The sequence below is a fragment of the Dama dama genome, chromosome 32 (genome assembly GCF_033118175.1).
Source record: "Dama dama isolate Ldn47 chromosome 32, ASM3311817v1, whole genome shotgun sequence".
NCBI classification, from domain to species: Eukaryota; Metazoa; Chordata; class Mammalia; order Artiodactyla; family Cervidae; genus Dama; species Dama dama.
This window is the reverse complement of record NC_083712.1, coordinates 39909837-39935870: the sequence shown is the minus strand read 5'-3', so window position 1 is coordinate 39935870 and position 26034 is coordinate 39909837. Positions and strand designations below refer to the sequence as shown.

Below are 26034 nucleotides of genomic sequence, written 5' to 3'. Positions count from 1 at the left end.
CACTAGAGCATATAGCGCTGGTGACCACAGAGGAATGTGCTGCTGGGAGTCCTTACTCCCTTCACTTCTGAACTCATCTGTTGTACAGACTATGTTAAAAGTTACCTACTTTTTAAAAGCAGATATAAATTAAGTCATCCAAATAATATATTAGGAAGATCACTGAAGTAAAGAATGAAGTTTGTACAAATACATTTTAATGTTCTTTTGCTACTTGGTTTAAATTAATTCCAATATATTAACTGTCTTCTATATGAGGTCAAAATGAAGTAGAGAAAATAACAAAGATTTGAGCTAGATAAACTTGCTGCCAATACCAAACTTGTGACTTAATGAGATTTTAAGCAAAATGATTAAACTCTTTAATTCTCAGTTTTCTTATCTCCAAATAGGGGTAATATCCATCCACTTCACAGGCTTGTTATGAGGATTAAATGTTAATAAGTAAAGTGCCTAATTAAACTCTCTGGCTTATAGTAAGTGACTAATAAATCATTGATGAGATTACTGACATCAGCTACAGTTGTCCACTTATAACCTGTGTATCTGATGTAGAATCATTCAGGCTCTGTGTACTCAAGGGCATTTTAAAAAAACACATGGAGGACGTCAGATGGCAGCCAGGACCCTAGCATGAGGCAGCGGGAGCCAAGTAACCTGGCAGTTCCTTTCGCTACAGACCTGTTGCTGTGTGCAGTGGTGGCCAGAGGCTTTGCAGGTGAGAAAATGGCATTTGTGAAGAGTGGATGGTTGCTGTGACAGAGTACCATTTTGACGCACTGGAAGAACTGGTTTGACCTGTGGTCAGATGGTCACCTGATTATGATGACCAAACTCGGCAGAGTGTAGAAGATAAGGTCCACATGCCAGTGGACTGCATCAACATCCGCATGGGACATGAATGTCGGGATATTCAGCCACCAGATGGGAAGCCAAAAGACTGTATGCTGCAGATTGTTTGCCGAGATGGGAAAACCATCAGTCTTTGTGCAGAAAGCACAGACGATTGTTTGGCCTGGAAGTTTACACTCCAGGATTCCAGGACAAACACAGCTTATGTTGGCTCAGAAGTCATGTATGATGAGACAGCTGTGGCTTCCTCCCCACCTCCTTACACAGACTATGCTGCACCAACCCCTGAGCAGGCATATGGCTATGGTCCATACAGTGGTGCATACCCACCAGGAATTCAAGTTGTCTATGCTGCAGATGGACAGGCTTATGCTGTACCCTATCAGTACCCATGTGCAGGACTTTATGGACAGCAGCCTGCCAACCAAGTCATCATTCGTGAGCGGTATCGAAACAATGACAGTGACCTGGCGCTGGGCATGCTGGCTGGAGCAGCCACAGGCATGGCCTTAGGGTCTCTGTTCTGGGTCTTCTAGAGTCCTTGGAACCTAGACGTGCATAGCTTCTGATACCCTGTGTGCAATAATATAATATGCAGGGCATTTCTGTTTGTTATAAATGTTTCTAATAATAGCTTTAATAGTTCCTTTGAAAGTAGTGACAGAATACTTATAAGTACATAGAAGTACTGCAGAGAAAGATTTGGACTATATGGGGCCACTGGCTCATTCGAGGAGTTTCCTATAAAACTCTCACAATACTTTATTTGGACACACCTGTTTTGAAAGGCCATTTTCTTTTTAGAGTTAGGCCTTAGTTCTTAAGGGATAATTTATTTTAGTGTTTTGCTGGTAACATGGTGATGTAGGAGTGAGTGAATGACTGTGGCAAGACTGCAGCTTTTTTGGTTTAATGTCAGACTTTGAAACCTCAGACCAGAACTGGCTGCATGTTACTTCAAGAGTTATAGGCTGGAACCTTCCTTAGGCAGTGGTGTGATATCCCACAGCCTCTGGGGCTCCAGCAAAGCAGACTGCTCAGGATGATGGGCGGGATGGCAGTTCCCTCCTTGAAAATGATGCTTTTTCATTTTATTCTTATTTGTTTGTTTCTGGTTGTGATACTTAGAAAGCATCCCAAATTAGGAGTAGACTTGAGTGTCAACATTTTAGGGCTTTATCATTTAAAACTTGAAGAAGGCACAATAACTCCAAAAAAGTGTGTGGAGGTAGATTTATTTTATTCAGAGGCATCATGTTTTTAGTGTTTGCTTTGAACATTCTTTATTGCCACTTCAGCCTACTTACAGCTTATTTTTCTACTTGTTGAGAAAGTAATATTAAGAAAATGGTGAGGAAAGTGAAATGAGAGCCATAGTTGCCGTGGTCCTGTTTCAGGGGATTGGGCTGATGGTAATCATTATTCAAGCTGTATCCTTTAGAAACAAAATACTAAACTCAGTTTTCAATGCTGCACTGGAGTGTTAATTTTAAACTAGGAATTACTGGAACCACAGATACTGAGTTATGTCACTGAAATGCCCTTGAAGCAGATGGTCTCCCTGTGTTCCCCTGGCTGCCTCCTGACAGACTGGGGGGGAGTTGTGGACTGAAGTCCTGACGTACATGTGATCCCCAATCTCCAGTCCCTGTCCCTAGCTGGGCAAGCCACGCTGGGCAACCGTAGTTGAATCTGGAAGTTCACTGTCCCTAGTGACTTAATCCTGACAGGAAATGCATGTTCAGCATAAAGATGGGCTGAGATGCTTCATTTCCCTGGCCCCAGTTCTCATAGATGCCAGTCTTTGGTCGCCTCACTTAGGTAGTCCTAAATCAAGAAGTTAGGTGAGTTGGAAGGAAATTGTTCACTTTAACTAAAGTAAAATGTTTAGTCAGCATTTTACTTCCATGTGTACTTTTAAATAATTGGCCATTGATATTGAACACATGCCAGTCTGCTTGTTTCTTAGCTCTGTTCATTTAATTTCTTGAGTTAACTTCAGAGTTAGGTTTAAAGAGAAGGGAGAGGTGAGCGACTGTGTTTCAGATCAACATTCACGAAATGGACCAGACCGGGATGCAAGATCTGCATTATGGGAAAAGTTCCTGCCATTGATACAGAATGACCCATGTTTGTTTTCTACATTAACTGTGATCCTGTGCGATTTTTTTCACCTTCCCAAGTTTACAGACACCGGCATGGAATGCGGTTCCAGTTTTTCCCCTAGGGTTGATCTTTTCTTTTTTTTCCGATTGCTTGCCTGTCTCTAATTCTGTGGTGTCTTAAGAACCAGTTTTTCCCTGTATATGCAAATTGTATGTTTATAAGTGAAAATGTTAATACATTAAATGATTGTTAACCTTAAAGCATAAAAAAGTAAAAAAACACATGGAAAAAGACAAATGGAAATAATATTTGCTTTACTTACACACTTTCTTTGAAAATCACATAAAATAATATATGAGAAGTACTGTGGACATGCAAAAGATACATCTATATACATTTATAGATAGATCTTATATATTCATTTATACACCTTACACATAGATGCAAATAAAATTGTTAAATTTCATTAAAATTAAGATAATACTTGCCCTACACACATCAAAAAAGTTTCTTTAAGAAAATGGAGAATATGTATGAAAGCATTTGATATATAACAAAGCAGTATACAAATCCAAAGGTTTATTAACACAGATTCTAAAGCCAGAATGACTGGGTTCAAAACTCTGGACTGCCACAACCAACTATCTGACCACAGATAGTTATCCTTTTTATAATTCAGTTTCTCATCTGTAAAGGTGAGAATATTAGGACCGGCCCTAAGGAGATGCTGTGAAAACCAAATGACACAACATATGCAAAGTGTTTGAAATAGCCTCTCGCACACAGCAAGTACAATGTAAATATCTGTTATTTATATTATCATTAATACCAGACTCTGAGTGAGCTACACAAAGCAACCTGTCATAAGCATACTTGAAAATAGTTGGCCAAATGGACAACAGGCCCAAAGTGGCAATTCTCATCTTGTTTATACAGCTATATAAATCTTATATTTGATTCAATAAACAGTATTATAATTTATACATTTAAATTTAATAAAATTAAATATTTTATACATATAAATATTATTTTTACATATAACACATGTAGAACTAGTTTATAACGTAATATGTCTGTATACAAACATATGTATGTGTTTGAGCTATTTTTAGAATGTAAGACCTAACTTTAGGTGGTGCTTAGAACTATAAAAAGAGTATGTTTTCGAAAAGTAATGGCTTGTTTTCACCTTTGACTTTTGGTTGTTCTTCAGTTATGAATAGGTCATACTTAGCATAGGCCCTTTTTACAAATGAAAAACTTTAGAATACTTATGACACCTGCTATAGCCCTTGTATCATATACCATGTGAGGAACATTGGCAAATTTATAAATCATTGTAGCGAATCCATCACATACTTGTGAAACTTTACAATTTAAAAAACACTTTCCCATTTTATTTTCTCATTTTGTTCTTATATCACTCTGGAAAACAAGACAATAGGCATAATCATTTCCATTTTAAAGATGAGAAAACTAAACCTAAGCAAGGTCTATTAATTTATCCAAAGTCACACAAATGTTATGTCATTTAGATTGAAGTTTTCCCAGAATATTAATATACTCTAAAAACAAAGGTCACTTGTTTTGAGCTACAGATATTTTTAAAGATCCCTTAAGCGATTTCATAAAATACACAGTCTATGGGAAATTCCTTTGGTAATGTATCTTGCAGACTGGATTTGTTATTTTGTTCTAATACTAACCTTCCACCAAACTACTCTTAGGCTTAAAATTTCATATTTAGGTTTTGTTGTACTTGGTCCATTTATATAGTTAATTTTGCACTATAAGCAAATACTAAAAACTTTCACTTGAATTATTTAAACAAATTATTGATAAACTCAACAAATAAATAAAATTTATTTTTGGAAAAACTTACAGGGCTTTTGTACTCATTATGCAGATGGCTCCTGAACATCGACATTTCTTTGGGTCATCATATGATATTCCCAGACTGAGTCCCAGCATCTGGGTAACAATAACTGAAACTGCCTCCAAAGTTACCTCCTTGGGATACTACATCAATATCAAAGGAAATTCAAATAAAAGACAATTCACTGAAGGGTAGTAAAAATAGTATTTTTCTAATTAAAATCATTTTATTGTTTTATCAAATACTTAAGAATATGGAAATACAGTTCCTTAGACAACTAAGAACCTGAAGCCCCTCTTATGAAATTTTATTAAGATATAAACGTATGAACCTATGTCTAGTTTTGCCATGATTTAACAATTGAATGCCTAAGATAATCCTTAAATAACTGTCATAACTACATAAATGTGCTATTTTTACATCAGATTTTTGGCTATATGGACCATGATCTTCCATTTGCCTAATTTCTTAGACCAGCTATCATGTTCATTCAGGAGAGTCCACATGATACTCCACTTCCCAGCTCACAAAGTGGACATATAACCGAAGTACTCAGTTGTAAGTATGCTATGTGCTTCCAGCCAATATTCTCAAAGATACAGTAACTAGTATCAGGAGAAACCACAGAAAACAGATACTCAAGAAAGCTTTCTTATGATTGCTGCTGCTAAGTCACTTCAGTCTTGTCCGACTCTGTGCGACTCCATAGACGGCAGCCCATCAGGCTCCCCCGTCCCTGGGATTCTCCAGGCAAGAATACTGGAGTGGGTTGCCATTTCCTTCTCCAATGTGTGAAAGTGAAAAGTGAAAGTGAAGTCATGTCCGACTCTTAGCGACCCCATGGACTGCAGCCCACCAGGCTCCTCCATCCATGGGATTTTCCAGGCAAGAGTACAGTACAGAAAGAAGGCCACTGCCTTCTTTCTTATGATTAGGCTGTCACAAATATAACAAATGCACAAGTATCTTCCCTGACAAGGAGAAATTGGACAATGGTAATTCACAATATGCAATGACATCATAATTTCTCAAATTATTGCCAAATGTGGCATAAGATAAGGTGCAGGTAAAGGCCAAGATGTTAGGCTCATCAAGGCACTTCACTCTTACAAAAACAAGCTATAATAAAAATTGTGGGGTCAACTGGCTTCTTATGGAAGTGCTAGAGGAAGCACATTATGAAACAGAAAGGAAAAACTATAAACGAGCAACTGAGAATGTAAATAGGCAATCAGAAAGCCTCTACAGCAGCACAGTAGTGACTCGTCATCTCCTCTAGTTATTGGTTTGAGGACCAAGCTCAGGGCCTAGTTATAAGTACTGTAGGGTTATAGCACCAATTTAATTATCAAACTTCCCAGATTTGATGCCGGAGTCAGAATCTGAAACTTGAAATTGGAACTAGAGTGACATGGACAAATATCACTGGACCTCTCTTGCCAGTAGAGTAAGCTTCCCTATAAACAATGAAAAAGTCCCTACATTTAAAAAAATGACACTTTTAATGAAAATAACTGGAACTTTTGTCTCATTACCCCTGCTTATCTCCAGGTCCCTAATCAGAATTAAATTACAACAGGAGTGATATTAACAAGATGATAACATAGGTCTGCCCCAAGTCTACTCCCAGAACATGGAAGTGAGGCTGAAGTACCACCGGCACCAGAAACCAAGACAGACCTCATAAGAAGATCAGCAGGAGCAGCCATGCACGATGCATTACCCCTCCCCCACACTGGTGCAGCACAACACTGAGAGGCCTCCCCAGGCTGTGGTCCCTCAAGTGGGAGGAGAGTACAGAGTGGACATCTAGATCCCCCAGTACTGTGGGTCACTGGGAGCCCTACTCTGGTCCTGCCCCATGAGGATCACAAAGGACGAGTGGGATTTGACCACTGTAAATCTGATCATGACAGAGAAGGCGGGGTAGGGGTGAGGGTTGCAACAATCAATGCTTAGACCTTGGCAAGCCAACTTCCCATTCATAGCAACTGTAGGTCCCAACTAGCAGATCTGCAGAGCCAGGACAGTGGAAGCGTATGACCAGGGAAGTCAATGAGGTGCAGATCTGCCTGATTTGAGTCCTCCGATGAAAAGCTTTGCTGGCCCTGGACCTTCTACCCAGTCGGCATAGCTGTTTATAGCCTTGCCTAATGACTGACATAGCCCCTGGCTACCCCTGACAAGAAGCCTGGCTAAAATGCCTGGTAGCTGCCACAGTGCAGCAACATGAACAGAGAGTATGGCAGGCAGAGCTGATTGTTCACAGAGCGAAGCCAGTGGCGCTGTCTGGCCAGGAAACCTGGAGTCACAGATAGCTTGGGTTGAGCCCACAAAGAGCTAAGCTGATTCTCCAATTCCACCTGGGCAAGGAAACAAATCCATAACCCTGCCATTGCTAAATATAGCCTTCAGAAAGCCCAACCAGTGAATCTAGTCAGAGCACACAGGAAGCTGTGCCATTCTATCCAACAATCCTGCTTACAGTGGCATTTGAACAGACAGCACAGCTCATGGTTTTCCCCATCTTCAGAGCAAAACCCAGTGGTCCCACGTGGCCAAGGAATTAAGGGTACAGTCTGCCTAACGTGGGTCCACAAATAATGAGGCATGCAAGTCATGTGGCCTATTCTGCTGCCTTGTCATGGCAGGGAAGCTAATTCATTCCTCAGCTACTGCTGAGTAGAGTTCTTTTTCCTTACCTTTTAGGAAGGCTGATCAGTGAATCTAGACAACCACAGAGTACATCCTCCTGCCTCATTTGGGCAGGGAACCATGCCAGCAGTCCTGACAGTTAATGCCCCTCATCCTTCACTTCAGAGCTTGGACAGTGGCTCTCACCCCAAAATAGAACCTGTCTGCCCAGGGACATGTCCAAAAACCTAAACTGAGCTGGCTAGCGAAGAACTGTCTGCCAAAGTAAGCCTGTAAAGTCTGGAAGAGGAGACCAATTACTCAAATGCACAGATACCAAAGTAAGGAATGAAGAAAGTAAGAAAAATCATGTGAATGTAACACAATAAAATTAAACTAAAAATGTTGCAAATAAATGAACCAAAAGGAAAGGAGAGCTGTCAGAGAAATAATTCAGAATAAACTTCTTAAAGAATTTTAGTGAACTACAAAAGCAAACAGATAACTAAATGAAATTAGAAAACGGTGAATGAAGAAAACAAGTTCAATGAAGAAATAAAAATCAATTAAAAAAAGATGTCCTAGAGCTTCAACAGTAGACTTGAACAAGCGGAATAAAGAATCAGCAATCTAGAATGCAAGAATATTTAAAAATTATTCAGTCAGAGGATCAAAACCTTAAAAAGAATGAAAAAGAGAGAAGAAAGCCTACATGACTATGGGACGAACACACACACACACACACACACACACACACACACACAAACACACTAATATCCATATCTTAGGAACTTGAAAAGGAAGGGACAGAAAGTTCATTTAAAGCAAAATGGCTGAAAACTTTCCAAAACTGGGAAAGAAATGGACTTCCAAGTGCATAACATACAAAGGATCCTAAATAGGTTGAACCCAAATAGGGTTACATGAGGACACATTACAATTAAATTGTTAAAATAAAGAAAAAGAAAGAATTTTGAAAGAAAAAGAAGAAATCAGGTTATATACAATGGAACTCCCATAAGACTATCAGCATATTTCTCAACAGAAATATTTCAGGTGAGGAGAAAATGGGATTATATATTCAAAAATATCAAAAGAAAAAACTGTCAACTAAGAATTCTATACCCAGATAAAGATCATTACAGTATACTAACACATATATATGGAATTTAGAAAGATGGTAATGATAACCCTATATGCAAAACACAAAAAGAGACACAGATGTACAGAACAGACTTTTGGACTCTGTGGGAGAAGGCAAGGGTGGGATGTTTCAAGAGAACAGCATCGAAACATGTATATAATCTAGGATGAAACAGATCACCAGCCCAGGTTGGATGCATGAGACAAGTGCTCGGGCCTGGTGCACTGGGAAGACCCAGAGGAATCAGGTAGAGAGGGAGGTGGGAGGGGGTATCGGGATGGGGAATACATGTAAATCCATGGCTGATTCATGTCAATGTATGACAAAAACCACTACAATATTGTAAAGTAATTAGCCTTCAACTAATAAAAATAAATGAAAAATAAAAAAAGAATTCTATACCCAGCAAAGCTGTGCTTCATAAATGAAGAAGAGATCATGATTCTAAAACAAATAAAAGGTAAAGGAGTTCATCATCACTAGAGATCCCCTACAAGAAATACTAAAGGGAGTGAAGTTGAAGTTAAATAATGCTAATTAACATCATTAAAACATGAGAAAATTAGCATAAATGTCACTGTTAATGGCAAGTGTATAGTCAGAATTAGATACTGTGATAACATAATGGTGGTGCATAAATCACTCTAGTTTAAAAGTGGAAACACAAATATACTAAAACAATTATAGTAAAATACATTATAGGATATATAATATAAAAAAGATATAAAAGCACATAAACTATAATTAATAACTGAAAAAGAATAAGAACCTGGAGAAGAAGAGAAGTAAAAGTATAAAGTTTAAAAATGCTACTGAGTGGGAGGAGATCAAGATGACAGAATAGAGGCACCTGGAACTCACCTCCTCCCACAAATACAACAAAAATACATCTACATGCAGAACACATCTCACAGAAAATCTACTGAAAGCAGGCGTAAGATAGCATACAACTAAATCTGCAAGAAGGAGTCCTAGATAGTGGAGTAGGATGAAGGTACAAGGGAAAAGAGGAACTGGAATGGGACCTCTGCCACTAGGCAGGGAGCTGTGAAAGAGAAAGGTTCCTTCACTCTAGAAATCTCCTTTACCACCTGGGAGGTCTGGTGGGACAGATAGGGAGCTTCAGAGACTCAAGGGGAGAATGTGGGAGGTGGATTATGCCCCAGCAGGGCACAGAGAGACCAGGACAGACTGCCTTTGCATGTCAGCAAGCTTCCCACATGCCTACTGGAGTGTGAAGTGGCCAAGTTCTGAATCTGAAGCTTCAGTGGACAGTCTGGGGAAAGGACTCAGTTTGGCTATACAGAGATAGCTTGACGGGCCTGGAATATGGTCTGGGTAATGACGGAGTGTGCACAGAATGATGTGAGAGTCCACCATAACACTCCCATTGTCAACACACAAAACAAGGGTCAGAGGTGCACCATAGCAGCTTTTTTGTCAGCATGCTCACAACAAAGCATGGTTTCCACCACCAAAGGTTTTGCAAACTTCCAGGGTACCCAAACATGGAGGTGGGGGAGCTGAAATTTAAGCTGATTATCCATGCTCCCAAATCAGGCACAGGAGTATAACTTTGGAAGGATTCAGACCAGTGAGTTTTGGGACCAGAACAATGCATTCAAGCATGAGGGACATCTGAGCTAATTATTGGTACTCCCATGACAGAAATGATTCCAGGTGCCACAATCAGCAAACTTTGTGGGTGCACACATCAAGTGGCGAGGAACATCACACAATCACACATCTTGGTGGACAGCACCTGGGGAGGAGTTCACAGCAGCTCCTGTCCCAGAAGGAGTGCTCCAGTCCCTCCTACCTCACACAACAGTTTAGAAAAGGATCTGGGAACTTCCATTCCAACAACTGAAGAGCAGATTCAGTCCCCAACAGGGCTGTGACAACCACAGAGCAAAGGAGAGGCTCTGCCCAACATCCAGTGTAGGCTCTAGTCAGCACACCACAATCACACCCCCTATCAAGGGGACAAGGGCCAGCACACCCTGAGAAAGGCATGTCAAGCATTCATATCAAAACAGCCCTTGAACCAAAACTATTGGACTTACACAATCTTACATACAGGGTCAGTTCAGTTCTGTCGCTCAGTCGTGTCCAACTCTTTGCGACCCCATGAACTGCAGCATACCAGGCCTCCCTGTCCATCACCAACTCCTGGAGTTTACCCAAACTCATGTCCATTGAGTCAGTGATGCCATCTAACCATCTCATCCTCTGTCATCCCCTTCTCCTCCTGCCCTCAATCTTTCCCAACATCAGGATGTTTTTAAATGAGTCAGCTCTTCACATAAGGTGGCCAAAGTACTGGAGTTTCAGCTTCAACATCAGTCCTTCCAATGAACAGCCAGGACTGATTTCCTTCAGGATGGACTGGCTGGATCTCCTTGCAGTCCAAGGGACTCTCAAGAGTCTTCTCCAACACCACAGTTCAAAAGCATCAATTCTTTTGCATTCAGCTTTCAGTTCCACATAAAAACAGACCTTCAGACCAGAGTAGATAACTGTTTCTCTTAAATTCATAGAGTCAGAGAACTATAAGGCAAAGGCAGAAAACTACTCCCAATTTAAATAAGAGAAATCCTCTGAAAAAAAACAATGTAACAGACCTCCCAAATCTACCAGAACCCAAGTTCAAAGAGCAGTTAATAAAAATGCTGAAGGAATTAAGAAAGACTGTTAATAGAAACACACATTACTGAACCAAGGAACTAGAAACTATAAAAAGGAACCAAACAAAATTGCCAAGATAAAAACCAAGCTAGGGGAATAGCTCAGGAAAGAATGAAGAGATGGAGCCAAAGCAAAAATGACACCCAGTTGTGGATGTGACTGGTGATGGAAGTCAAGTCCAGTGCTATAAAAAACAATATTGCATAAGAACCTGGAATGTTAGGTCCATGAATCAAGGTAAATTGGAAGTGGTCAAATAGGAGATGCCAAGAGTGGGCATCAACATTTTAGGAATCAGTGAACTAAAATGGACCAGAAAGGGCTAATTTAATTCAGATGACCATTACATCTACTACTGTGAGAAAGAATCCTTCAGAAGAAATGGAGTAGCCGTCATAGTCAACAAAAAAGTCCGAAATGCAGTACTTGTGTGCAATCTCAAAAACAACAGAATGATCTCTGTTCATTTCCAAGGCAAACCATTCAATATCACAGTAATCCAAGTCTGTGCCCCAACCACTAATGACAAAAAAGCTAAAGTTGAACAGTTCTATGAAGACCAACAAGAACTTCTAGAACTAACACCAAAAAGAAGATGTCCTTTTCGTCACAGGGGACTGGAATGTAAAAGTAGGAAGTCAAGAGATACCTGGAGTAATAGGCAAGTTTGGCTGTGGAGTACAAAATGAAGCAGGGCAAAGGCTAACAGAGTTTTGCCAAGAGAATACACTGGTCATACCAAACACCCTCTTGCAACAATACAAGAGATGACTCTACACATGGACAGCACTAGATGGTCAATATTAAAATCAGACTGATTATACTCTTTGCAACAGAAGACGGAGAAGTTCTATACAGTCAGAAAAAACAAGACCAGGAGTGACTGTGGCTTAGATCATGAACTCCTTACTGCAAAATTCAGACTTAAACTGAGGAGAGTGAAAAAGCTGGCTTAAAACTCAACATTCAAAAATCGAAGATCATGGCATCTGGTTCCATCACTTCATGGCAAATGATGGGGAAACAATGGAAACAGTGACAGACTTTATTTTTCTGGGCTCCAAAATCACTGCAGATGGTGACTGCAGCCATGAAAATAAAAGATGCTTGCTCCTTGGAAGAAAAACTATAACAAACCTAGACAGCATGTTAAAAAATAGACATTACTTGGCCAACAAAGATTCGTATAGTCAAAGCTATGGTTTTTCCAGTAATCATGTATGGATATGAGAACTGGACCATAAAAAAGGCTGAGTGCCAAAGAATTGATGCTTTCAAACTGTGGTGCTGGAGAAGATTCTTTAAAGTCCCATGGACTGCAAGGAGATCCAACCAGTCAATCCTAAAGGAAATCAACACTGAATATTCATTGGAAGGACTGATGCTGAAGCTCCAATACTTTGGCCTCCTGATGCAAAGTGCCAACTCATTGAAAAAGACCCTGACACTGGGAAAGATAGATGGCAAAAGGAGAAAGGGATAGCAGAGGCTGAGATGGTTGGATGGAGTCACTGACTCAAACGACATGAGTTTGAGCAAACTTAGGGAGATGGTAAAGGATAGGGAAGCCTGGCATGTTGCAGTCCATGGGGTCACAAAAAGTTGGACACAACTGAGCAACTGAACAATAACATAAAATTTTGAAACATTTTAAAGAATTTTTATCTTACTTTTTTGTTGATCACTTGTTTTGATTTTGAAGTTATTTTATCTGTAAGACTACTTCTCCAATTTTATACCTACAAAAAATCTATTTAGGTTATAGAAATATCTTTGCAGATCTTTTCATGATGCACTCTTCAATATAGTAAGGAATACAAGTGTATTTGTGATATTTTATTCTACTTTAACTTCCAAATATTTGTAGTAAGATACTTTGCACTTCAGAATACTATTAATTCTACATATTTCAAAGTTTTAACAGTGATGAAATATAAATGCAATATCTAAATGTAAATATAAAATGTGTAAAATATATGCTGTAATGCTGGGAAAATTTTTAATGTATTTGTTTTCAAATAAGATTAAGTCATTACATACCAAAACAATTCCTGCAGAATAACTGGTAGCACACATCTTTCCAGGAAATGTTGCTCCCAAATAATCTGGATAATCTCTAAAGCTAAATAAATAAGTATTAAATGACAATTAATTTTGACAAACAATTCATATATGATATCTCCTGCTAAGAATTTTCCTGTAGTTCATAAAATTCTAGTCTGAAGCAAATTGAAGTAAAATCTTTCTCTATGTCTTTGTTTCACATTTGTAAAATAGTGTTAATTAAATGAGATTAAGCATTTTGGGTTTCCCACTTCTGGGCATACACACTGAGGAAACCAGATCTGAAAGAGACACGTGCACCCCAATGTTCATCGCAGCACTGTTTATAATAGCCAGGACATGGAAGCAACCTAGATGCCCATCAGCAGATGAATGGATAAGGAAGCTGTGGTACATATACACCATGGAATATTACTCAGCCATTAAAAAGAATTCATTTGAACCAGTCCTAATGAGATGGATGAAGCTGGAGCCCATTATACAGAGTGAAGTAAGCCAGAAAGATAAAGAACATTACAGCATACTAACACATATATATGGAATTTAGAAAGGTGATAACGATAACCCTATATGCAAAACAGAAAAAGAGACACAGAAATACAGAACAGACTTTTGAACTTTGTGGGAGAATGTGAGGGTGGGATATTTCAAAAGAACAGCATGTATACTAACTATGGTGAAACAGATCACCAGCCCAGGTGGGATGCATGAGACAAGTGCTCCGGCCTGGTGAACTGGGAAGACCCAGAGGAATCGGGTGGAGAGGGAGGTGGGAGGGGGGATCGGGATTGGGAATACATGTAAATCCATGGCTGATTCATATCAATGTATAACAAAACCCACTGGAAAAAAAAAATAATTAAAAAAAAAAAAAATGAGATTAAGCACTTTGGGTTTCTAAAACATATCCAGTGAATCCAAATTCTTGATGACTTTACTGTTCTTGTGACATTTAGTTAAGGTTACCAAAGCCTTTACAGGCTTCCCTGTAAAGGGACAGTAAAGAATCTGCCTGCACTGCAGGAGACCAGGGTTTGGCCCCTTGGTCAGGAAGATTCTCTGGAAGCAAACAGCAACCTACTCCAGTGTTCTTGTCTGGGAAATCCCCTGGACAGAGGAGCCTGGTGGGCTACAGTCCATGGGGTCGCAAAGAGTTGGACACGACTTAACAACTGAGGATGCACACATGCACCAAAGACTTTGATCAAACATTTCAATCAAAAGCATTTTGCTCAATAACAATGAAAAATACCTTTAATGTATGGATTAAAAGTTTTCACTCAAATGTAGGTAAGCTCACCATTTTCTTACTATAATGACTATATTGTTCTACAACTTAAGTACTTTTGTTCTGCTTTGAAAAAGTTTCCATATAGCCTGCCATATAATAATAGCACTATTCTCAGAGATTTATGTAAATCATTCTATTTAATTCTCAAATCCACCCAGTGAAATAGATATTTTTTGTCCCCACTGAACAAATCATATATTAGATGGAAAGTACAAATAACTTGCTCAGGGCATCAGAGTTAATAAGTACTGCTGAAGGATATGAACTTAGGACAGTTTGAATCCAGAGCTGTACTTTCAATTACTAAGATATAGATGCTCCAAACATATTCTGCCATCTTTAGAACCCCAGCCAAAATAAACATTCCAGGATGTATGTAGAAAAGCTTAATACTCAATTCTCAATTTAAAAGGTCCCCTCAGTCTCACCTGCACTTTACTTCACAACTGCACTGTCCCTCCATGGCTCCCTTATTCTCATGTTGTACATCCCTACCCTCCAGCACTTGTATCCAAGTATTTGCCCTTAACACCCAAGTTTAGCTTTACATTCCAATATTGAATTATTGCTTAAATTCTTTCTTCATTCAAGACAGTTCTGCCAATAGATAAGACTTTCCCCTAAACTCTATCCATACTCCTGATGATCTGGATACAATAATAACTATTTTTACTTAATACTGCCCACCCAATCTTCACATCCAATCAGTTATCAAGATTTAACGTTTTACTTCTTCAACATTTCTTGATTCCCTCTCCTTCTACAGAGGTTTAGCTACAGTTATAACTATGAATTCCATGGTCTTTGAAAAGAATTATTACTTACTCCTATATCTCTAAGTACACTGCTTCAATAACCTGTAATACTGTCCACCTTCCTTTGAGTTTAAATATGCCTCAATCTGTCTGCACACTTCTAATTTGATTCATTACTTTGGATCTCTCTCGCACTCTTACTCTCACTCTCACTTTCATTACTTCCTCCTCCTTTAAACTATAAACAGATACACACAATGTACTAATATAAATCTTCTGCAATGACATCAGCAAGATGGCAGACTTGGGACTTTTAACCCTCATCTCTCTCTCCAGAGACACTTTTGAGAAACACTCACAGATGAGAGTATTTTTGTGGCCTAAGAGTCCAAGGAAGGGTCCCACACCACACTTGAGCAAAAAAATCCAGGAACATTCACATTCTTACGTAAAAACAGTTTCACTCTGCCCACGTCACCATTCCCCCAACTCAGCATAGCTCACTGCCAAGACACGCCTTCAGCCATGATCTCTCCCACAGGGAAGGTGAGGGCACAATGAGTGCCCCCAGGCATGCAAGATGATGCCCAAGAGGCCCATTTTTAAATTAAATTCCACTGAGAAACAAATGGACAAAGAAAATACGATGTACATACACAGTGGAATATAATTCAGCCTCAGAAAATAAGGAAATCCTGCCATTTGCAACATGGATAAACCTGGAGGACATTATGCTAAGTGAAGCAAGCCAAACATGAAAAGTCAAGTACTGTAAGATCTTGCTTATATGTTGAATCTAAAAGGGTCAACTTATAAAAGCAAAGAGTTGAATGGCGGTTGCCAGGGGTTGGGAAATGGGGGAAATGGGAAGATGGTCAAAGGTATAAAGTTTCAGTTGCACAGGATGAATATGTCCTAGAGATCTAATGTACAGTCAGATGTCTAGAGTTAATAATACTGTATTGTATATGTGAAATTTGCTACAGTAGACTTAAATTTTCTCACCACACACCAAAAAATGGCAACTGTATAAGATGATGGGTATTTTAATCAACTTGATTAAACTTTTATAATATATACATATATCAGAACATCACATTGTGGACATCCCTGGTGGTCAGTGGTTAAGAAGCCTCCTGCCAGTGCAAGGGACATGGTTCTGGGGAAGAGTCCACATGCCTCGGGTCAATTAAACCCATATGCAGCAACTACTGAGCCTGCATTCCAGAGCTCACAGGCCACAACTACTGAGCCCATGCACCACAACTACTGAAGCTCACATACTCTGAGGCCCATGCTCTGCAAGAGGAGAAGTCACTACAATGAGAAGCCTGCACACTGCAACTAGGGAGTAACCTCTGCTTGTCACAACCAGAGAAATCCCTCACACAGCAACAAAGACCCAGTACAGCCAAGATAAATAAATAATAAACAATTTTAAATGCTATTAAAAAACCACACTGTACCCCTTAAATATATAAAATTTTTACTTATCAATTATAACTCAATAAAGATGGAAAGGAATAACAATAATAAAAGCAAATGAGGCAGAACACATCAACTGCCCTAGGTGACAGACAGGGCTGAACTTAAATGCAGGCATTTGGCCTCCAGAGCTTAAATTTGAATCACTATGCTATGTTATCTCAATAAACATTTGTTGAATAAAGGAAAGATTGTAAAAGGTTTAAAAAAATTAAGCTTACTATGTTTACTGTTCCTCCTTTAGGACCCAGATTATAAATTTCTGGAGTATGGAGACCACAGGAAATTACTGTTAATGATCATAATTTCAAGGTATTTATTCTAGTATATTACATTACTCAGGGGCTTCCCAAGTGGCATTAGTTATAAAGAACCCACCTGCCAATGCAGGAGATGTAAGAGACGTGGTTTCAATCCCTGGGTCAGGAAGATCCCCTGCAGGAGGAAATGGCAACCTACTCCAGTATTTTTGCCTGAAGAATCCCATGGACAGAGGAGCCTGGCAGGCTACAGTCCATGGGGTCACAGAGAGTCAGACACAACTGAAGTGAGTTAACATGTAGCATGTTACTCATATGAAAAATACACTGGTGCTTTAAGATAGCATCAGGATATCAAGAAGGATCACTACTTAAGTTTAAGGATGCTGACTGTACCATAATTTTCATATTTCTAATGGGATAAATTCCCTGTCACCAGTCTCACTATTAATGCATCAAAGTTCAACATCTTAAAATTGGGAAAGGGGTATGTCAAGGCTGTATATTGTCACCCTGCTATTTAACTTATATGCAGAGTACATCATGTGAAATTTCAGGCTGGGAGAAACACAAGCTGAAATCGACATTGCTGGGAGAAACATCAATAGCCTCAGATATGCAGATGACACCACCCTTATGGCAGAAAGCAAAGAGGAACTAAAGAACCTCTTGATGAAGGTGGAAGAGGAGAGTGAAAAAGCTGGCTTCAAACTCAACATTCAAAAAACTAAGATCATGGCATATGGTTCCATTACTTCATGGCATATAGATGGTGAAACGATGGAAACAGTGACAGACTTTATTATCTTGGGCTCCAAAATCACTGTGAATGGTGACTGCAGCCATGAAATTAAAAGATGCTTTCTCCTTGGAAGAAAAGCTATGACAAACCTACACAACATATTAAAAAGAAGAGACATTACTTTGCCTACAGACATCTGTATAGTCAAAGTTATGGTTTTCCCAGTAGTCATGTATGGATGTGAGAGTTGGACTATAAAGAAACCTAAGCGCCGAAGGACTGATGCTTTTGAACTGTGGTGTTGGAGAAGACTCTTGTGAGTCCCTTGGACAGCAAGGAGATCCAACCAGTTCATCCTAAAGGAAATCAGTCCTGAATACTCACTGAAAAGACTGAAGCTGAAGCTGAATCTCCAATACTTTGGCCACCTGATGCGAAGAGCAGACTCACTGGAAAAGACCCTGATGCTGGGGAAAATAGATGGCAAAAGGAGAAAGGGACAACAGAGAACGAGATGGTTGGATGGAATCACTGACTCAATAGACATGAGTTCGAGCAAACTTCAGGAAAGATGGTGAAGGACAGGGTAGCCTGGCGTGCTGCAGTCCATGGGGTTGCAAAGAGTCAGACACTACTACTGAGCGATTCAGTAACAACACTCTTGGTCAGCAGTGTGATGTCTCTGCTTTTTAGCTTTCCTCCCAAGGAACAAGGATCTTTTAATTTCATGGCTTCAGTCCACATTGATCTTGGAGTACAAGAAAATAAAATCTGTCACTGCTTTTCTTAGCAACTTTCAAAAAGACAACAGTATTGTTACTTTTATACAATTATACTTTGTATAATTATACTTTGTAAAAGTATACAAAGTTATACTTTTCGATCACCTTCACCCATTTGTTTGTTTGTTTTTGATTACACTTATAAGTCAGTCTCAGTGTTAGTAACTCAGTCGTGTCCGACTCTTTGCAACCCCATGGACTGTAGTCTGCCAGGCCCCTCAGTCCATGGGATTCTCCAGGAAAGAATACTGGAGTGGGTTGCCATTCCCTTCTCCAGGGGATCTTCCTGACCCAGGGATTGAACGCAGGTCTTCTGTATTACAGGCAGATTCTTTACTGTCTGAGCTACACATATAACTAAGAGTAAACAATATTTGTCTTTCTCATTCTGACTTATTTCACTTAGCAAAATGCCCATAAGACCTACACATTTGTCACAAATGTAAAGATTTTCTTCTTTTTATGGTCAGATAGTAATTCATTATGTATATAAACCTATTTTTTCTTTATCCATTCATCCATTACTGGACAAATAGGTTGATTCACTGTCTATATCTATATCAAATAAAGTAGGCTTTACTTCCAGAAGCATTGGTACATCATATAATTCTTACAATAGATGAAGAAAAACATTTGATAAAACTTAAAATTTATTCACAATTTTTAAAAAACTTTTAGTAAACATAATAAACATTTTATTTGACAAACAGCATCTACAAAACCTGTAATGCAATTTTATACTTAATACTGATACACAGAAATCTTTCCCTTTGCAACAACAATGAAATAAAGATACTTGTTGTTACTTCTATTCATCATATTTTAGTGGTCCTAGATAACATACTAAGAGAGCAATTTGCATAAGTGTTAGATGAGAAAAAATAAAACTACCATAACTTTCAAGATGATATGATTGTACATGCAGAAATTAGAATATCTCTACAGATATGTCATTAAAATTTAAAAATGAATTATATAACATAAAAAGCGAAATCTAATGTGAACTGTGGGATCTATTTAGTAATGCATCAATACCGGTTCACCACCTTAACAAATGTATGACACCAGTGCAAGATGTTAATAATGGGGGGAAACTGAGGTAAGAGTCGTGGGGGAAAGGGAGTATATGGGAACTTCCTGTACCTTTTTCTTGATTTTTCTGTAAAGCTAGAACTGATCTAAAATAAAATCCATTAATTTTAAAAATTAACACAAAATTTGCAATTCTCTATATACTGAATATCCTCAAAAGTTCAGTGAAAAGTAAGAAAATATAGCTGAAGAAATTAAGACAGCAGATTAGGAAAACCTGAACTCACCTCCTCCCAAGGACACACCAAATTTACTAGTATATCAGAGCAACTATAGGAATGATCTGAAATCTAGTATGAAAGAATTTCCAAAATTAACAATATAAAGAAGGGAGCCACAATGAGACGTGTGAAGGCAGAGACTTGGTCCAGTCAGGACTGACACATCCAAGCCCGCAATGTGTCTACAAACAAGAGGCATATCACAACCTTGATCCTCATTGAGGATCAAGAAGTCTGAGTCCCAGCCAAGCTTCCCAGCACAGCCACCTTGCACTGAAAAAGTGAACCATCCCCCTCAAAGTTGGACTTTGAAAACCAGCAGGGCTTACATTCAGGAGAGCCAGAGGGCTACAGGAAACACATACTCCACTCAGAATACACACAAAATCTCACATGCTCTGACTCCCAGCATAGAGGTAGTCATTTGAAAGGAACCTGGGTCAGGCTATATTTGCTGAACTTGAAGAGCATCCAAAAGAGGCAGGAGGTAGCTGAGATTAAGATTCTGATGGTAGATATTTTTGGAATCTCTTTCTACTGTGCTAACAATGACATTTTAGAATCCTCCCTTATCCTATTAATGAGGGGGCATGCAATACCCACCAGCAGGGCCTGCAGCAGCTGTGCATCACCAGAGAGCGCAAGCAGTCACAAGGGGAGCAGGTCTTGCCCACCAGTGGGCCTACAGTGGCCTCACAAGGCAGTGCCTCTCAGCTAGCCAGGCTGGAGGCCAGCCTCAAAACCAGGATGCCAGAGCAGTCAGTCATGACACAACAGAAGGGCACTAACAGCCCACACAGGGAACACATTGGATCACTTAACTCTAATGGCCAGCGAGAAATATGCTGCTAGACCTCATAAGATGCCTCCCATATAAGGCCACAGAGAACCAGGCAAAACGACGAAAGAGAGGAGTGTGTTCAAATAAGCAAACAAGATAAAACCTAAAAAACAACTAAACAAAACAGAGATAAGCAACCTACTACCCAAAATGAGCTCAAGGTAATAATCATAAACATGCTCACTAATGTGGAGAGAAGAATAGATGAATACAATGAGAGTTTCAATAGTTAGAAGATATTTTTAAAAACAATCAGAGCTAAACAATACAATAAATGAAGTAACAAGTACCCCAGAAGGACTCAATAATAGGTTAGATGGTACAGAGAATGAAATGGATCAGTGTTCTGTAAGGCAGAATAGTGGAAATTACCCAATTTAAAAAGATAACAGATTTTAATAATAAAACAAGAAGCTCTGGGGCAACATGAAGTGACATTCACAATCACATTGTAGGCACCCCAGAAAAAGAAGAAAAAATGAAACAGGCAGAGAAATTATATGAAGCAATAATAGCTTTAAAAATTCCCTAAAGAAGAAAACAGACATCCTAGGTCCAGGAATCACTGACAGAACCCAAGATGAACCCTAACATGTTCATACCAACAAATGGTCTAATTAAAATGTGTAAAAGATAAAGAGGGACGACAGAGGATGAGATGGTTGGATGGCATCACTGACTCAATGGACATGAGTTTGAGTAAACTCCGGGAGTTGGTGAGGGACAGGGAGGCCTGGCGTGCTGCAGTCCATAGCGTCGCAAAGAGTTGGACACAACTGAGTGACTGAACTGAACTCAATGACATTGATTGATTCATGGATATTGAACCATCCTTGTGTCCTGGGATAATCCCACTTTACCATGGTGTTTGATTCTTTTAATGTGTTGTTAAATTTGGTTTACTAACATTTTGTTGAATATTTCTGCATCTGCTTTCATCAGTAATGGCCTGTAATTTCCTTTTTTCTGATACATTTGTCTGATTTTGGTATCAGGGTGATGATGGCCTCATAGAATGAGTTTGGAAGTGTTCGTTCCTTCCTCTGCAATTTTTTGGAATAGTTCCAGAAGGATAGATATTCACTCTTCTCTAAATGTTTGGTAGGATTAACCTGTGAAGCTTTCTGGTCCTGGACTTTCGTTGGTTGTGAGTTTTTAAATTACTGATTCAATTTCAGTACTGGTAATTGATCTCTTCATATTTTTTATTTCTTCCTGGTTCAGTCTTGGGAGACTGCACTTTCCCAGGAGTTATGTCCATTTCTGCCAGGTTGTCATTTTATTGGCATATAGTTGTTCACAGTACTGTCTTATCCTTTGTATTTCTGTGGTGTCTATTTAGCATCTCCATTTTCATTTCTGATTTTATTGGTTAGGTCTCTCTCTTTTTACCTTGATGAATCTGGCTAAAAGTTTACCAATTTTGTTTATCTTTTAAAAGAACTCACTCTTAGTTTCAACTAAAATATCACTCTTAGTTATCTTTCCTATTTTTCTTCATCTCTATTTCATTGATTTCTTCTCTGTTCTTTTTTATTTCGTGCCTTCTACTAACTTTTTCTAGTTCCTTTAGTGTCAGTTTAGGTTGATATTTTTCTTGTTTCTTGAGATAGATTGTATAAACTTCCTTCTTAGAATTGTGTTTGCTGTGACCCTAAAATTTTGGAGCATTGCATTTTTAATTTCATTTGTTTCGAAGTGTTTTGTGATTTTTTTTTCTTTAATTTCTTCCAACGCATTGGTTATTTAGTAGCATCTTATTTGGAATCTATTGTTTCTGTTATATCCGGCTTTTTGCTTTTGATTAACTTTTAATCTCATACTGTTATGGTTGGGAAAACTGCTTACTATGATTTCAATTTTAAATTTACTGAAAATTGTTTTGTGCCTGTCATGTGATCTGTCCTGGAGAATGTTCCATGTGCGCTTGAAAAAAAAGTATATTCTGCTGTTTTGGGATGGCATATATATTTAAGTTGATGATATCTTAAGATGCAACACATTCTAACAGTTTTACATTTTATTGCTACTAATGTTTTTTATGTCATATTCTGCATAATTTTTGTGTATATCTTAACTACTTATTGTGGATATAGATAATTTTACATCTTTTATCCTGTAAAATTCCTACCTCTTTGTTTACTATCTGCTTCCCTTTGCCAGTGAGACTTTTCCTCTGTCAGTTCAGTTCAGTTTAGTCCAGTCACTCAGTCGTGTCCAACTCTTTGTGACCCCATGGACTGCAGCACGCCAGGCCTCCCTGTCCCTCACCAACTCCCGGAGTTTACTCAAACTCATGTCCATTGAGTCAGTGATGCCATCCAACCATCTCATCCTCTGTCGTCCCCTTCTCCTCCTGCTTTCAATCTTTCCCAGCATCAGGGTCTTTTCAAATGAGTCAGTTCTTCGCATCAGGTGGTCAAAGTATTGGAGTTTCAGCTTCAGCATCAGTCCTTCCAATGAATATTCAGACTGATCTCCTTTAGGATGGACTGGTTGGATCTCCTTGCCCTCCAAGGGACTCTCAAGAGTCTTCTCCAACACCACAGTTTAAAAGCATCAATTCTTCGGCACTCAGGTTTCTTTATAGTCCAACTCTCACATCCATACATGACTACTGAAAAACCATAGACTTGACTAGATGGACCTTTGTTGGCGTAACAAAGGTTGGTCATAACGTTTCTTCCAAGGAGTAAGCATCTTTTACTTTCATGGCTGCAGTCACCATCTGCAGTGATTTTGGAGCCCAGAAAAATAAAGTCTGTCACTATTTCCACTGTTTCCCCATCTATTTCCCATGAAGTGATGGGACTGGAGGCCATGATCTTAGTATTCTGAATGTTGAGCTTTAAGCCAACTTTTTCACTCTCCTCTTTCACTTTCATCAAGAGGCTCTTTAGTTCTTCTTCACTTTCTGCCATAAGGCTGGTGTCATCTGAATATCTGATGTTATTGATGTTTGTCCTGGCAATCTTGATTCCAGCTTGTGCTTCATCCAGCCCAGAATTTCGCATGATGTACTCTGGATGTAAGTTAAATAAGCAGGGTGCCAATATACAACCTTGACATACTCCTTTCCCAATTTGGAACCAGTCTGTTGTTCCATGTCCAGTTCTAACTGTTGCTTCCTGACCTGCATACAGATTTCTCAAGAGGCAGGTCAGGTGGTCTAGTATTCCCATCTCTTTAAGAATTTTCCACAATTTGTTGTGATCCACATGGTCAAAGGCTTTGGCCTAGTCATTAAAGCAGGAATAGATGTTTCTCTGGAATTCTCTTGCTTTTTTGATGATCCAACAGATGTTGGCAATTTGATCTCTGGTTCCTCTCCCTTTTCTAAATCCAGCTTGAACATCTGCAAGCTCACAGATCATGTACTGTTGAAGCCTGGCGTGGAGAATTTTGAGCATTACTTTACTAGCATGTGAGATGAGTGCAATTATGTGGTCGTTTGAGCATTCTTTGACATTGCCTTTCTTTGGGATTGGAATGAAAACTGACCTTTTCCAGTCTTGTGGCCACTGCTGAGTTTTCCAAATCAATGTCATATATGTTGACAAACTGAAGAGTAAAAATATAGTCATTTGAACCAACACAGAAAAAGCTTTTGACAACATTTACCATGCATTTATGGCAAAAAATTCTCAACAAAATGGGTATATATGAACATTTTGTTCATTTGCTAAGGTACATATTAGTTAATTATTTTGTGGCCCCATGGCCTGTAGCCCACAAGGCTCCTCTGGGGATAGGATATTCCAGACAAGAATACTGGAGTGGGTTGCTATTTCCTTCTCCAGGGGATCTTCCCAGGGATGGATGGAACCCATGTCCAAGGATGGAACACATGTCCCTGCATTGGCAGGCAGATTCTTTACCACTGAGCCACCAGGGAAGCCCTATAAAAGAATATACTGAACATAATAAAGGTCATATAAGACAAACCCGCAGCACCTAAAATCGTACCTAGGAATGAAAAACTGGCAGCATTTCCTCTAAGACTAGGAACACATCAAGGATGCCCACTCTCACCACTATATTCAACATAGTATTGGCATCCTAGCCATAGCATTCAAACTGGAAAAAGAAGTAAAAGGAATCCCAACTGGAAAGGATGAAGTAAAACTGTCACTGTTTGCAGATGACATGATACTATGTATAGGAAATCCTAAAGATGCCACAAAAAACTGTTAGAACTCATCAATGAATTTTGTAAAGTTGCAGGATATAAAATTAATATAATTAGTTGTGCTTCTATGCACTAATAAATTTTACCAGAAAGAGAAGAGAAGAAGACAGTTTTGGGCTTCCTGATGACTCAGTGGTAAAGAATCTGACTGCCGATGTAGTAGGCACAGGCTCGATCCCTAGTCCGGGAATCCCACATGCCATAGAGCAACCAAGCCCATGTGCCACAACTAGTAAGCCTGTGCTCAAGAGCCCAGAGCTGCGAATACTGAAGCTAGTGTGCCCTAGAGGCCATGGCAGCACAGTGCAAAGCCTGTGCACCACAACTAGAGAGGAGCCCCTGCTCGCCATAATTAGCGAAAAGCACACACAGCAATGAAGGCCCAGCCCAGCCAAAAATATATAAGTAAAATCATTTTTTAAAAGAGCAATCATTTTTTAAAAAAAAACTGCTTAAACTTCTTTACAAAAACACAATCTTATTTACAATCACATCGAAAAAAATTAAAAGACTCAGGAATAATCTAACCTACATATAAAAGACCTATACTCAGAAAACTAGTAAAACACTGATGAAAGAAACTAAAGAGAACACAAACAGAGGGAAAGACATATGTGTTCACATATTAGGAGAACTATTGTGTTAAAATCTCATACAGTCTATAGATCCAATGTAATCCTTCATCAAAATAGCAACAGCATTTTTCACCAAATTTGAACAAAGAATACTATAATTTAATGGATTCTCAAAAGACCCCAAATAGGCTAGGCAATTCTGAGGAAAAGAACAAAGCTGGAAATACTTCATTCTTTGATATCAAACTATACTACAAAGCTGTATTAATTAAAACAGTGCTGTACTAGCACAAAAAACAGACATACAGATCCATGGAACAGAACAGATAACCCAGAAATAAATCCAAGTTTATCTGGTTGATAATCTATGATAAAGGAAGCATGAACACACAAGGGGTAAAAGAGAGCCTCTTCAATAAATGGTGGTGGGGAAACTG

General features: G+C 39.0%; 2 protein-coding genes across 2 annotated transcripts in view; one reads left to right on the top strand and one right to left on the bottom strand.

Annotated features, from left to right (window-relative positions):
• Nucleotides 1-26034, bottom strand: part of LOC133050380 (disintegrin and metalloproteinase domain-containing protein 32-like) — a 145849-nt gene that overhangs the window by 70433 nt on the left and 49382 nt on the right. Inside the window, exons 10-11 of the mRNA XM_061134531.1 lie at nucleotides 13341-13422; nucleotides 4841-4977 (exon numbers count right to left, since the gene is read on the bottom strand). Coding sequence (XP_060990514.1) covers nucleotides 4841-4977; nucleotides 13341-13422 — 219 coding nt within the window. The remainder of the gene's footprint in view (nucleotides 1-4840; nucleotides 4978-13340; nucleotides 13423-26034) is intronic.
• Nucleotides 780-1388, top strand: LOC133050330 (pleckstrin homology domain-containing family B member 2-like). The gene has a single exon (XM_061134481.1). The coding sequence runs from the start codon at nucleotides 864-866 to the stop codon at nucleotides 1386-1388; it is 525 nt and encodes a 174-aa protein (XP_060990464.1). The 5' UTR covers nucleotides 780-863.

Bases quoted from the DNA above. Each gene is read 5' to 3' on its own strand.
- LOC133050330 (XM_061134481.1), top strand. From the start codon at position 864: ATGCCAGTGGACTGCATCAACATCCGCATGGGACATGAATGTCGGGAT.